At 44.2% G+C, this 10,826-nt stretch overlaps 4 protein-coding genes across 5 annotated transcripts; 3 read left to right on the top strand and 1 right to left on the bottom strand.

Moving 5' to 3' along the window:
* Positions 1-786: 786 nt before the first annotated feature.
* Positions 787-1,539, top strand: Cpr49Aa (Cuticular protein 49Aa). Its single transcript, NM_001103815.3, has 3 exons — positions 787-870; positions 933-1,142; positions 1,250-1,539. The coding sequence occupies exons 1-3, from the start codon at positions 859-861 to the stop codon at positions 1,460-1,462; spliced, it is 435 nt and encodes a 144-aa protein (NP_001097285.1). The 5' UTR covers positions 787-858; the 3' UTR covers positions 1,463-1,539.
* Positions 1,540-2,600: 1,061 nt separating this feature from the next.
* Cpr49Ab (Cuticular protein 49Ab) lies at positions 2,601-3,557 on the top strand. Its single transcript, NM_136925.3, has 3 exons — positions 2,601-2,635; positions 2,689-3,197; positions 3,250-3,557. The coding sequence occupies exons 1-3, from the start codon at positions 2,618-2,620 to the stop codon at positions 3,500-3,502; spliced, it is 780 nt and encodes a 259-aa protein (NP_610769.1). The 5' UTR covers positions 2,601-2,617; the 3' UTR covers positions 3,503-3,557.
* A 217-nt stretch (positions 3,558-3,774) lies between these two features.
* CG13155 (uncharacterized protein) lies at positions 3,775-4,587 on the bottom strand. The gene is made up of 2 exons (NM_136926.2): positions 3,959-4,587; positions 3,775-3,896 (listed from the first exon to the last, which is right to left on the bottom strand). Exons 1-2 carry the CDS (start codon positions 4,580-4,582, stop codon positions 3,810-3,812), a joined length of 711 nt encoding a protein of 236 aa, NP_610770.1. The 5' UTR covers positions 4,583-4,587; the 3' UTR covers positions 3,775-3,809.
* A 2,618-nt stretch (positions 4,588-7,205) lies between these two features.
* On the top strand, positions 7,206-8,681 carry CG8501 (uncharacterized protein). 2 transcript variants are annotated; one of them, NM_136927.3, is made up of 2 exons: positions 7,206-7,365; positions 7,765-8,681. In NM_136927.3, exon 2 carries the CDS (start codon positions 8,071-8,073, stop codon positions 8,527-8,529), a length of 459 nt encoding a protein of 152 aa, NP_610771.2. In that variant the 5' UTR covers positions 7,206-7,365; positions 7,765-8,070; the 3' UTR covers positions 8,530-8,681. The 2 variants fall into 2 exon arrangements, with proteins under 2 accessions (NP_610771.2, NP_001286343.1); NM_001299414.1 differs by lacking the exon at positions 7,206-7,365 and having other exon boundaries at positions 8,053-8,681.
* The last annotated feature ends 2,145 nt before the right edge of the window (positions 8,682-10,826 follow it).

Genomic DNA, 10,826 nt, shown 5'->3' on the forward strand with positions numbered 1-10,826 from the left:
GCCCCGGCTCAGGCATTACCGCCTTTTGGCCGGACCTGTTCAAGAAACATCTGTTCGGCTGCCGCAAAGGTCAAGCGGCACTTGCCACATTCAGTTAGCTGGTGAGTAAGTCAGTTGGCCAGCCAGACATGATCATGGTCAGGTGGCAGTCATAATCCCGCCAATGATGATCATCAAGCCGTTGAGTCAAATGTCTAATGACTGCACTGACAAATTGATGTAGGAATGCAGCAGTCTGTCCCTATTCCTCTCACGCTGCCGAGGATGAGTTATGAATGTCAAGCTGGTCATGTTCAACACGATCCGAGATGATCATAGTGCCTCCAACGCCCCTCGCAATACAGGTGCACAGTGGGCGATGGCTAGCTAGGATAGTTTCTATTGCAGCAAGCAATTGAAGATGCAACTGTGCTGATGATAACTTCCAGCATAACAACTTAATGTTGTGAGATATTATACTAAACTATATTTTTCTTTGCTCTAATGATAAAGTAGAGTCCCCACTGTGGCTGTCATGTAGACAACTCATTCGACAAATTGCAGCATATCGGATGGGTCGTGCACTTGTAGGTGGATTCGATTCGATTCGGTCCGGTCCGGTTCGGTTCATTTGCGCTCCATGGGAGATGGTATTGGCCTCCGACAAGAGCCACCTAAAAGAGGCTTCCGATCGGCGGGTCTTCAAAATGCTAGGCGTTCACTCTTTAATCTCCAACTGCAATAGTGTCTGTGTGCAAAAGTTCAAGCGATTTGGTATAAATATGCAAAGAGTCGCCTCTGTTGACCACAGTAACGGATCGAGACGAACTCGGAGCAGACGACCAGGACCCAGGATCACAGGATACAGCTCGGTTCGACATGCAATACACAGTAAGATGGAAGAGATCAACTTGGGTATACTCCATGCTGATATCGCATCCGCGTGCTTTCAGCTGCTCTTCATAGCAGCCCTGCTGCTCAGCTTGGCCCAGGCCAGACCACAAGTGAGAGGCCAAGCGCCGGGAGAACCCATTCCAATTATCAGACAGGAGCAGGAGGTCAACTTCGACGGCTCCTACAAGTATCTGTACGAGACGGGCAACGGCATCAACGCCGAGGAGGAGGGCTACCTCAAGAATCCAGGCACCGATAATGCCGGCCAGGTGGGTGTAGGAGAACTCCATTCACAGTCGTGCCTGGCATTTGCCGGCTACCAGTTGGCCAAACGAAACGAGCACTAACTTGCATTTGCCCTTTTACCGCTCCAAAGGTCGCACAGGGCTCCTTCTCGTACACCTCACCCGAGGGCATTCCGATTCGGATAACCTATCTGGCGGACGAGAATGGCTTCCAGCCGCAGGGCGACCACCTGCCCACGCCGCCACCCATCCCGCCTGCAATCCAGAAGGCATTGGCCTACTTGGCCACCGCTCCGCCGCCGCCACAAGAGCAGCCCGGCGGGTTCAACAACCGACGTGGTTAGGTAATCACATCGACTTCTACAATCGAATTACCTGGTTCTACTCAATTACAAAACGTGTGCGAATGAACAATAAAACTGGCCATACAACAACAAATGCAGAGTGGATTTTCAATGATTAGCAAATGATTTAGCTGTGGAATTTAATACTGACTTTAGTAGACTTAATCAAGTGGCAGATATGCAATCAAACGATGACGTCTTGCGATCTAATGACTAATGATGTATTGATTTCCAATTTACTTTTGCGTTTGGATCGATTTCTTATGCGATTGTAAATATATTGGAAATAACCCGTATTCAGATAAGATTTAACTCACTTGGGTCCAATTCCTTGACCTTACCCTCGTGAATCAAAATATGTACTGAATATTCTGATTTTATGGGCTAGGCGCGTGTGGTCGGGAAAACCTTATTCATACTTGTTCTTTAATGAGGGGGATGGTAAAACAGCCTGATTTTTCTAGATAAGATTTGCAAAGACTTAAGTTCAACTGAACCTGAAGAAAGTAAACCAAATAAATGCGTTAGAATACATGCATAACTTTTCCATAGATTTTCATTTTCGATGTATAATATTGGCCAATCTAATCATGCTTGTGATTAATATTATATTAAATGGATATCATTAAACTCATAGTAGACTTAATCGATAATAATTTCATTAGCTAGTGCGGCACTCTATTCCAAATGGAAAGATCTTTATCCATTCAGTCAGCTTTAATGATCATTACAGGGCACGCAATATTATGTTGCCTAGTTTCAGGCATTTGGCATAAATGAAGTTGAAGCGGCTTGGAATTGTATTATCTTTTCAAGAAACGTGGACAACGTCCGAATATCGTGGTAGTACCTCCAAGAAGTTTCAACAGCCGGCTGTTCCAGGTGGAGAACGCTGCAATGCATCTCCATTGAATCGTTTCTATCGCTGAGCCATCAGATCGGAAAGCAGCCTTCCAACAAATTATGAATTAATCGCCCCGTAAACCAAGACGCTTAATTGATCAAGTCACCGGTCGGATCAGTTGCAATTAGACACAGCAATCCACTCGTAGTGGATGCTGGATGCTGCTTAGATATGTGGGCGTATGGGGGTGCATCCGAAAGATATAAAGCTGGGGGCCGACGGCTAGATCTTTTCATTGCTCATCTTCGACGATGTGGCTGCGCGTAGCGGTGAGTTTGACTTACCTCAGATACCTCAAAATTTAATATGCATTCCCATGCAGATCGTTCTAGTTATAGCCCTTGCGGCTGCCGTTCTGGCCCAAAACGATGGACGGTATCGTCCTCCGCCGACAAGGGCGAGTGCCGGAGATGGTAGGTACCGCGGCGGTAACGATGGACGTTATCGCGGTGGAGGCGATGGACGATACTCGGGTGGCAACGATGGACGCTACGTGCACATGGACAACAAGTACAAGCACGACGATCGTCCTGGTGGGGATTACTCCGGCGATGCAGGTCGCTATGTGGGGGACAAGAACAGGGGTGGTGGAGGCGGTGGTGGCGGTGGTGGTGGTGGTGGAGGTGGATCCGGGGCAGGTGGTGGTGGAGCAGCAGTTGTAGTGCCCAGAACCTCAGCCAGGCCTCAACCAAGACCCACCACTGCAGCGCCGCCGGCTATTGCCGATCCAACTGCCAATCTTCCCAAGGGACGTGGCACCGGCGAAGGAGGCAACGGATGGGCCATCATCCGCCAGGAAGACGATGTGGAGGTGGATGGCTATCACTATCTGTGGGTATTGTGTAACTTTCAATGTGACGCATTTTAAAACCATGCTTTTTAGTTGGGAAACTGAGAACGGCATCTTAGGCGAGGAAAGTGGACGCATCGAAAAGCTGACCGAGGAGGAGGGACTTCGTTCCAAGGGATTCTACGAGTACACTGGACCCGACGGCATCCTCTACCGCGTGGACTATGTAGCAGACGACAATGGCTTTGTGCCAAGTGCCGCCCACCTGCCCACAGCGCCACCACCACCGCCCTATGTGGAAAAGTTACTCGCCTTTTTGGAAGCAAATGCCAAGACGAAGAAATAAAGTTGGATTTTACAAGTGTATACATTTTAAATTGAATAAATTGATGTGCCATAGGAATTCAAAGGTGTTTCAATCAAGAGGACCAAATACTTTCAATTATCTACATCCTGTTTCTGAAGTCCGTAAGTTAGTTTAATTTTATCAGATTAAGGGATAAATATTCTTAATAGTTTATGGATTTTTCAAGTGTAATATATATGAGCCGTGAGCTAAACTCTAGTATATCTACTAAAGTTTGATATACCTTGATATAAAAACCACACTGTTTATTTATTTTCATTATTTATTGAATGTTTCTGAAACCGATTTACTCCCCTTTAATTGGCAACGTAGGCAGGATTCGTTGTTGTATGTACTCCAGGACTTCATTGATGGTATCATGAATCTTGCCAGGCTAAAGGAAAGCAATACTTTACTTAGCAATTCTAGAATTTTAGATATTTTTTGACTACTCACATCCTGCTCTGAATTGATGTTTGTTCTGGACTGTTGCTGCTCCTGAGTTGGCTGCACCACTGGCTCCTGGACAGGCTCCGATTGTAGCGGGTATACCGCCGTCTCCGGCTGACAGTTGATATGGCAGCCATCGTCGGGCTCCTGGTACGCATAGGCCTGATCCGAGTCCCATAGCTTGTTCTCCGTCAAGTAGCTGTACTCCTTGGTGTCTGGATGGGACTCATCGCCATCTCGTACCCATTGAAACTGGATTATCTGCCAGCCGGTGCCATTGAAATTAAAGTCGATCATGAATCGCAGATGATCTCGTGGACCGAGGGATAGACCTTCACCGGCCTCCTGGACCTTTGCCTCCAGTTGGCGCTGGGCATTCCGGAAAATGCCGCTCAAATCGGAGTCATAGGGAACACCACGATCTCCATAGCCGCCGTCATAGGGCCTGGGATCGTGCCGGTACTTTCCACTATCATCCGGAACATACCAACCCGTGGCACCGTGCAGGCGTGGCACATATCGGCCCGGCTTAAACGTGATCTTCGCCTGATCCTGATCCTGACCCAAATCTGGATCCTCGGCCCTGCAAGCCGCGATCAGCAATAGTGCAGTCAGCAAGCGTGTGTCCATATCGACTACTTGATTACGTCTGATTCGACCCCAATGCACCCGCTGGCCATTTTAGTTTGCCTCCCCGCCGACGATTGTTGTGCGGATAATAAATCGCGGTCTTTACGCCCAAGACGAGATCGTTTAGATGGCTTTAATACAGGCGCGACGCGGGTTTATTCGGTGGCTAACGAATCGATATCAGCTTATCCGTCTAGAATTCTTTGCATACTAACAAGCCATTTGGAAACAACTTAGTGGGCAACTAGTTTGCATTGGCAGTAGCGGATCGCCTTTAACCTTTCTGAGATGCAAGTCGACGCGGAGGAGCCGGTTCAAAAATTGGGGGCGACATCTGCAGGAGACAAATGGCATTAATTAAGTTGTGTTTAAATACCATAATTAGTTGTGTATTAAGATATACTACGAATGATTGATAACACTAGCTCTTTTTCAAAAGTCCCATGAAAAAGTCATTTTAAATTTTTAAATGTTGGATAAGTCTTATACATAACAACGAATCGAAATAATTTCCCTTTGATTTGTTTCAAAATTGTAGCTTCTTGTTTAGAAACCTGAACTAAATCGATGCAAGTCATTCACCTCTGGATTTATCGATTTGTGAATCAGCTTCCCGAACCCAGAAGAGATGATCCCCGAAAAAGACATTCAACTGCTTCATTCAACGAAGATCGATTGGCCAGACGAGTTTCAATTTGTTTACATTTCAGCAAATCCAATGGGATCAAAGGTAATTAGTGTCGCTTAAATCAAATTTAAGCCGCATCATAAACAATGAAACGCCCGTTTTGCATTAATGAGTATTAATAACAACAATGGCTGTCAATCAATCAATGCATCCAATTCGATATCCATTAATCAATTGTCAGAGCCGATGATTTTGGTAATCACAACATCGCGGTAGATCCGAGATTCTAGAATATTTAAAACGATGTGAGAAATCAAAGGCAGCCACGCCCCCAAAACAAGGTTTATCGATTCGAACTCTTGAACTTGCGGGGAACCTTGCGCATATTTGGATTATTCGATCGTGGTAAGGAAGTGACTAAAGTGAATGATGCTCCATGATTCATGGGGTGAAGAAACCCTGGTCACTCACTTAATTGATTCCAGGCAATCGATGGATCATCGACGGGGAATTAAAAATTCTATTAAAATTGCAACTTGTTGATAAGCCAACAGGTTAGCAATGCCCCCCTCCCCCTGCCACTCGTTCTCTTTTTGTAACTCGTAGAATCTGGTTTGTTTCGAGTATTTTAAATTATTCATCTGAAATAAATAAGGTGAGACTGCCCCTGGCAATATGGTGCGTAATTTGGTGTTTTGCGGGTAATTAATTAATCTTGTTTGAATACATACTCCCCCTGCCAAACCATTATTTTTCGTACAAATCGTCCTTCGAGCCGTAAATTTATGCGAGTGCGCAAATTATCACCACTTACAACTGACAATTGGCAACTATACGTGGTCATATATATAAATTGATTTTAGTCACATACTTTGTTGCCAACAGACGGCGCCTGCAGTTAAATATTTAACGACAATTCTGCGGTCCAGCCAACTGGATTTATCTGGCATTAATGGATAAAGTAGGCAGTTCTGTGGAAATGGAAGTCCGCTGGGCAAAAAAATATCAAAATTCCATTGCGCTGATGTCATCTTGATCATCCGGCCGCCGGAGAAATAACATCACATTTCTCTTTTTCGCACTTGTCAGCCTGGAAATTTATTTGCACGCGACTTTTCCTTTTATATACAAATTTATTTTATGGATCTCCTTACAAGGGCCGCAATGGAATTGCTTTGAAATTGATTTTACTTAGCATCTCCATGGAGGGGCTAAGTTGCCCACCCGTGCAGGATTGATCAATAATTCGAGAGCTTTGAACCCGCCAACACTCGGGTTATTTAGGACCAACATCCCGAGTGTTCCAGGTGTATCGTGTACCAGGTTTATGGAATTTCGATATTATACAGCCAACCCGTATCTAATTACGACTCATTGTGATTGTGGTGATTGGTAATTTGTTTCATTGTTTCTGGGCCTTTGCTCCAGTTGGCGAGTCAGCCATTTGGGGAGCAACTAAATTACAGCAAAATTTCGTTTTGTAAATTAATCCGTTTTGGGCAAAACAAATGCCAGCCATCCAATGGCATAAATCGCAGGTACTTAATGGCGCCGATTAAAATGTGAATGCGCCGAGTGCTACCAAAAGCGATCCATCTATTCCCATTGGCATTCGGTGGCTAAACTGGCTTCATCTGCTACCAATATTTATAGACGTGCAATTCTGATTTATTCGCTCACAGCTGCTGACATCGCGCTGCCACAAAGTGTACTAATTAAACCAAAAAGAGAGCAAATGATAATTAAACAATACCCTGACAGGCAAACCGGGTGAGCAATCTTAACAGCAAAATCGTCGAATAAACAAAGCAAAAAAAAAGCAAAAAAAAAAAAAAAACGAACAAAATCGCAATCTGAGAGGAGAAAAATGATTCTCGAAGCATTGACAGCGAAATGTGTGCGAAAGCCCACGCGAAAATGAGACTAATTTATAGGCATTGTTAGGATGCACAGCCTATAAAGATTTCAATTGTTGTGCGCCAAATGCTAAAGACGGTCAGAAGAATTAGGAGGTGAAGATTCCCGTAAATCATGCGCGGAGTCGGGCGGTGAGGTCTCTAGATCCCAAACAGGAATTCCGAAAAAATAACGCAGTTTCTCATTGCGATCTGATGGAAAGCATCTTAAACGCCTCAACGCTTGCGGAAATTCGAAGGTAGCTAGAAATTGTTATTAAATATATTAAAGATATAACTTGGTATACGAATTATATGTATATAAATGATTTTTATTAACCACGCTCTGCTTTGGCATAAAGAATAATGTGAGTTGAAAAAACCAATTAGTAAACTGAGATAGATACATAGTACGATTTTGTATATGTAGAATCACAAATAATAAAACAATACATAAGAAATTCATTGTGTGCCTAAAGATTAAACCCAAACGAAAATGTCTCATTTTGGTCGACTCTCTTATCAAAGTTGATTTGAGTAAGCTTCTTATACATATGTAAGTCTTGTGAACCAGAGTCTCTTGTCTCTATAGAACTGATTCTTTAATTGAATTATTAATGCATAACAATCATTTCATAGACACTTTACTTTTGTGATAGCTTCTACGAGCAACAGATCAGGGCTGGAGAGCCACCGAGATTGCGTCAGTGACCGCACGGCGAGTAAAGCATGCTTTACTAGCATAATGATCTAATTCACAGCACTGCGAGAAAACGCCCTCCAAAAGCAAGAGACTACACTGTCGTTTGGGATAAACTCGCATCTCGCTGGCATATCAGCTCGAGCTGGGTGCGGTTGTGTATTCCTCGGCTTAATCACTGAAACTCGAACATACGAAAAACTCTTCACATTAATCGCAGTCCTCCAACTTCGTTAGCTGGCTGGGTAGTGTGCGTCCGGAGATCATGGGCAGCGGATCTGAGCTTCCACTACGGATCTGTATGGTCTGGCTGGTCGCGGGTCTGGCGATTGGCGAGGCACTCCGGTGCTACGAGTGTGTCGATCAGGAGACGTCGTGCGGATCTGCTGATAATTCGCCGGGAAGAGTGCGAGAATGCCCGAACTCAACCATGTGCTCGACCACCATGCTGACCACAATGGTGAATGGAAATGAGTGGATCAGGGTGAGGCGAGGCTGTGCCAAGCAGGTGGATCATTACTTTGACTATATTGGAAAGCATTGGGAGCAGAAGTATCGACTGATGGACTTACCGGAGGGCTGCAAGAAGGAGAATGGAAGGATGAATTGCAACTGTCGCGGAGAACTTTGCAATTCAGGAAGTCATTCGACACCAAATTTCCGGTTGCCGTTCGTGCTGATCTTATTGGCCCTGGTCTGCGGCAAAATCCTTCTTCCCGTCTAGTCGGCGACACTTTTTGGGGTGTGTTCTACCAGTTCCCGGAACTATGGAACTCTCTAAGGCCACAAATATAGTTTTAAGCAGATTAATGATTTATGTGCGACAGTTTTCAAAGGTGAAACCTTGTCAATAAAGTCACTGATACCAAATAAACCCAAACAAACTCGTTCTGACATTGGATATGGATCGTAAATACCTGACAGATTTACATCTGACCGATCCGATGCGATCGGATGGGATATTGCCTGGTATGTGACGCATCGAAGAAAGTGTGACATTTGGCAAGTTTGGGGTTTGGGACTCAGGGTCAATGCCAAACGTACTATACATATGTATGTTCAGATCGGAGCCAATAAAATAACACCAGAATCACTCCTGCGGCGTGAAGATGTGACATCTGATGCGAATAGCATGCAAATCAAGTGCCAAGCGTTCGAGCATCACAAATCGAACTTGTAATTGATTAAAAAGTCATTTTATTTAAATACTTATTAAGTATTTGTGACTTTAATGAATGCCCCCATATAGATATCGCCAAAAGGCCAGAAATCGAAACGCCTCCGAACATATAACAATAACAGCACGCGCCGTGATTCACACAACGATCTGCTCGGCTGACAGTGATCAGTGATCACCGCCCTGCCGCCGATCTGCACGGAATCCCGTCTTGGTTCTCCGCATCTGGGTTCAGCGTACGACCTTTGGAGTACACTGACTGTGACGCATTATCGATACTTGTGCTCGGCGTTGGGTATTCGGTACCCATTCGGTATCCAGCATCCGATGCCCGGTGTCCGGTGCTTCGATACTCGGCGGTCGTAAGACGCGGCGTTTTAATCACAGTTTATGTGGATGGCTATTATTAATCGTCATATGGACGGCATTGTGCACTGGCAATCATTCTCCATTGCGCCATACACTGCAAACAATTGCAGCTCGTGTTTGTATTGTACTTAAATATGACGTGTGTACTACGCATTAGAACATATAGGCTCAACTTATAGATGTAAATCATTCCATTTGGAAGGAAACCTGCATTCACTTTTTAAATATTTTACAACTTTGATAGGCCCCTTCATACTTCTTGCTGCCATAATCTCGCATCTCGACAGCATCTCTAGACGCTTAACTGTTAAGGACAAATTCCGAGCCGATCCCCAAGCTGTCACTGTCAGCATCGCGGTGTCAACGTTTGCTACAAACAATTAAATTCGTTTTTGTCAACATTTCTCTTCTGCCGGTTCCATCCGATTCCGGTTATACATATGCTGCGAGCCCCGAAACCCAGCCCCAGGCCGAAAGCCCATCCTCATCCGCATCTCCATCCGCATCTCCATCCGATCTCCATGCGATCTTCAGCTTCAGTTCCGATATTAATGCATTTCGCAGTGCGAGTGGCGTGCGTATTGTCTGAATTGTTTCTTATTTTATTTATATTGTTTGCACAGTTTTGCTGTATTTCCGCTGGTGCGTAATTTATGATTTCATTACGGCACTTTTATGGCGCTTCCGAGTGCCTCCAGGTAGTTGGGTATCCGAGTCTGCGATGCCAGCGATGTGATGTTGTCATCGGTTGCCACGACTAGTCAACTTCGGACTCCAGCTGCGAAGTTAACTGACGTCGTTCAGGAATAGCTGGCTGGTGTTAAATATTGTCTTATTTTGAATATCGCTTCCTTGCAATGAAACTCTCTGTCAAGAAACTGTGATGGGATGGGAAAGATTTAGTATACGACCAGTTGGCTCTAGGAATTTAATCGCTTTATTTTTAAGCCTTACTTGTAAAGATGGTTTTTATTATGGAAAGGTATAATTAAATTATCTCTCAGGTTTCCATTGTACACATGCGCAACGATTTTCAGCTTCTTAGAAATATATATATATTTTCTCCATGCTTTTAACTTTACAAGTTTTGGTAATATTTTTGGTTTTCCCTTTATGCTATCAAAAATTCTTCCCACGTCGATGACACAGAAACACAGAACGCGAAATAATGTTACCTATATGGTGTTTATTGTTTTAATCTCGGTGACGTCCGCTTTGACCTGAACTCAACCTTCGATTATCATCGAAATGAAATTGCTTCCAAAATAATTCGCTCTTATTGTTCACACGAAATTCGATGACAATTCTGAAAAACATGGGAATTTCTTTTTCACAACTAGAGTAAATAACTCCGATGATGAGTCAGTTAAAGCCACATATCCTGCGCTCTGGAAAGAACAATATTGGCCGATGAACTCGATTAAGCGACATTTGTGAAATAATACAAATCGGTTGATTGGTAATAAATGAAATTA

Source organism: Drosophila melanogaster, chromosome 2R, assembly GCF_000001215.4.
Source record: "Drosophila melanogaster chromosome 2R".
Lineage (NCBI taxonomy): Eukaryota > Metazoa > Arthropoda > Insecta > Diptera > Drosophilidae > Drosophila > Drosophila melanogaster.

Coding starts and splice junctions, on each gene's coding strand:
- Cpr49Aa (NM_001103815.3), top strand. Junction 1,143..1,249: donor GCACCGATAATGCCGGCCAG/GTGGGTGTAGGA, acceptor ACCGCTCCAAAG/GTCGCACAGGGCTCCTTCTC.
- Cpr49Ab (NM_136925.3), top strand. Junction 3,198..3,249: donor GTGGATGGCTATCACTATCT/GTGGGTATTGTG, acceptor CATGCTTTTTAG/TTGGGAAACTGAGAACGGCA.
- CG8501 (NM_136927.3), top strand. CDS start 8,071: ATGGGCAGCGGATCTGAGCTTCCACTACGGATCTGTATGGTCTGGCTG.
- CG13155 (NM_136926.2), bottom strand. CDS start 4,582: ATGGACACACGCTTGCTGACTGCACTATTGCTGATCGCGGCTTGCAGG. Junction 3,897..3,958: donor ACATCAATTCAGAGCAGGAT/GTGAGTAGTCAA, acceptor GCTTTCCTTTAG/CCTGGCAAGATTCATGATAC.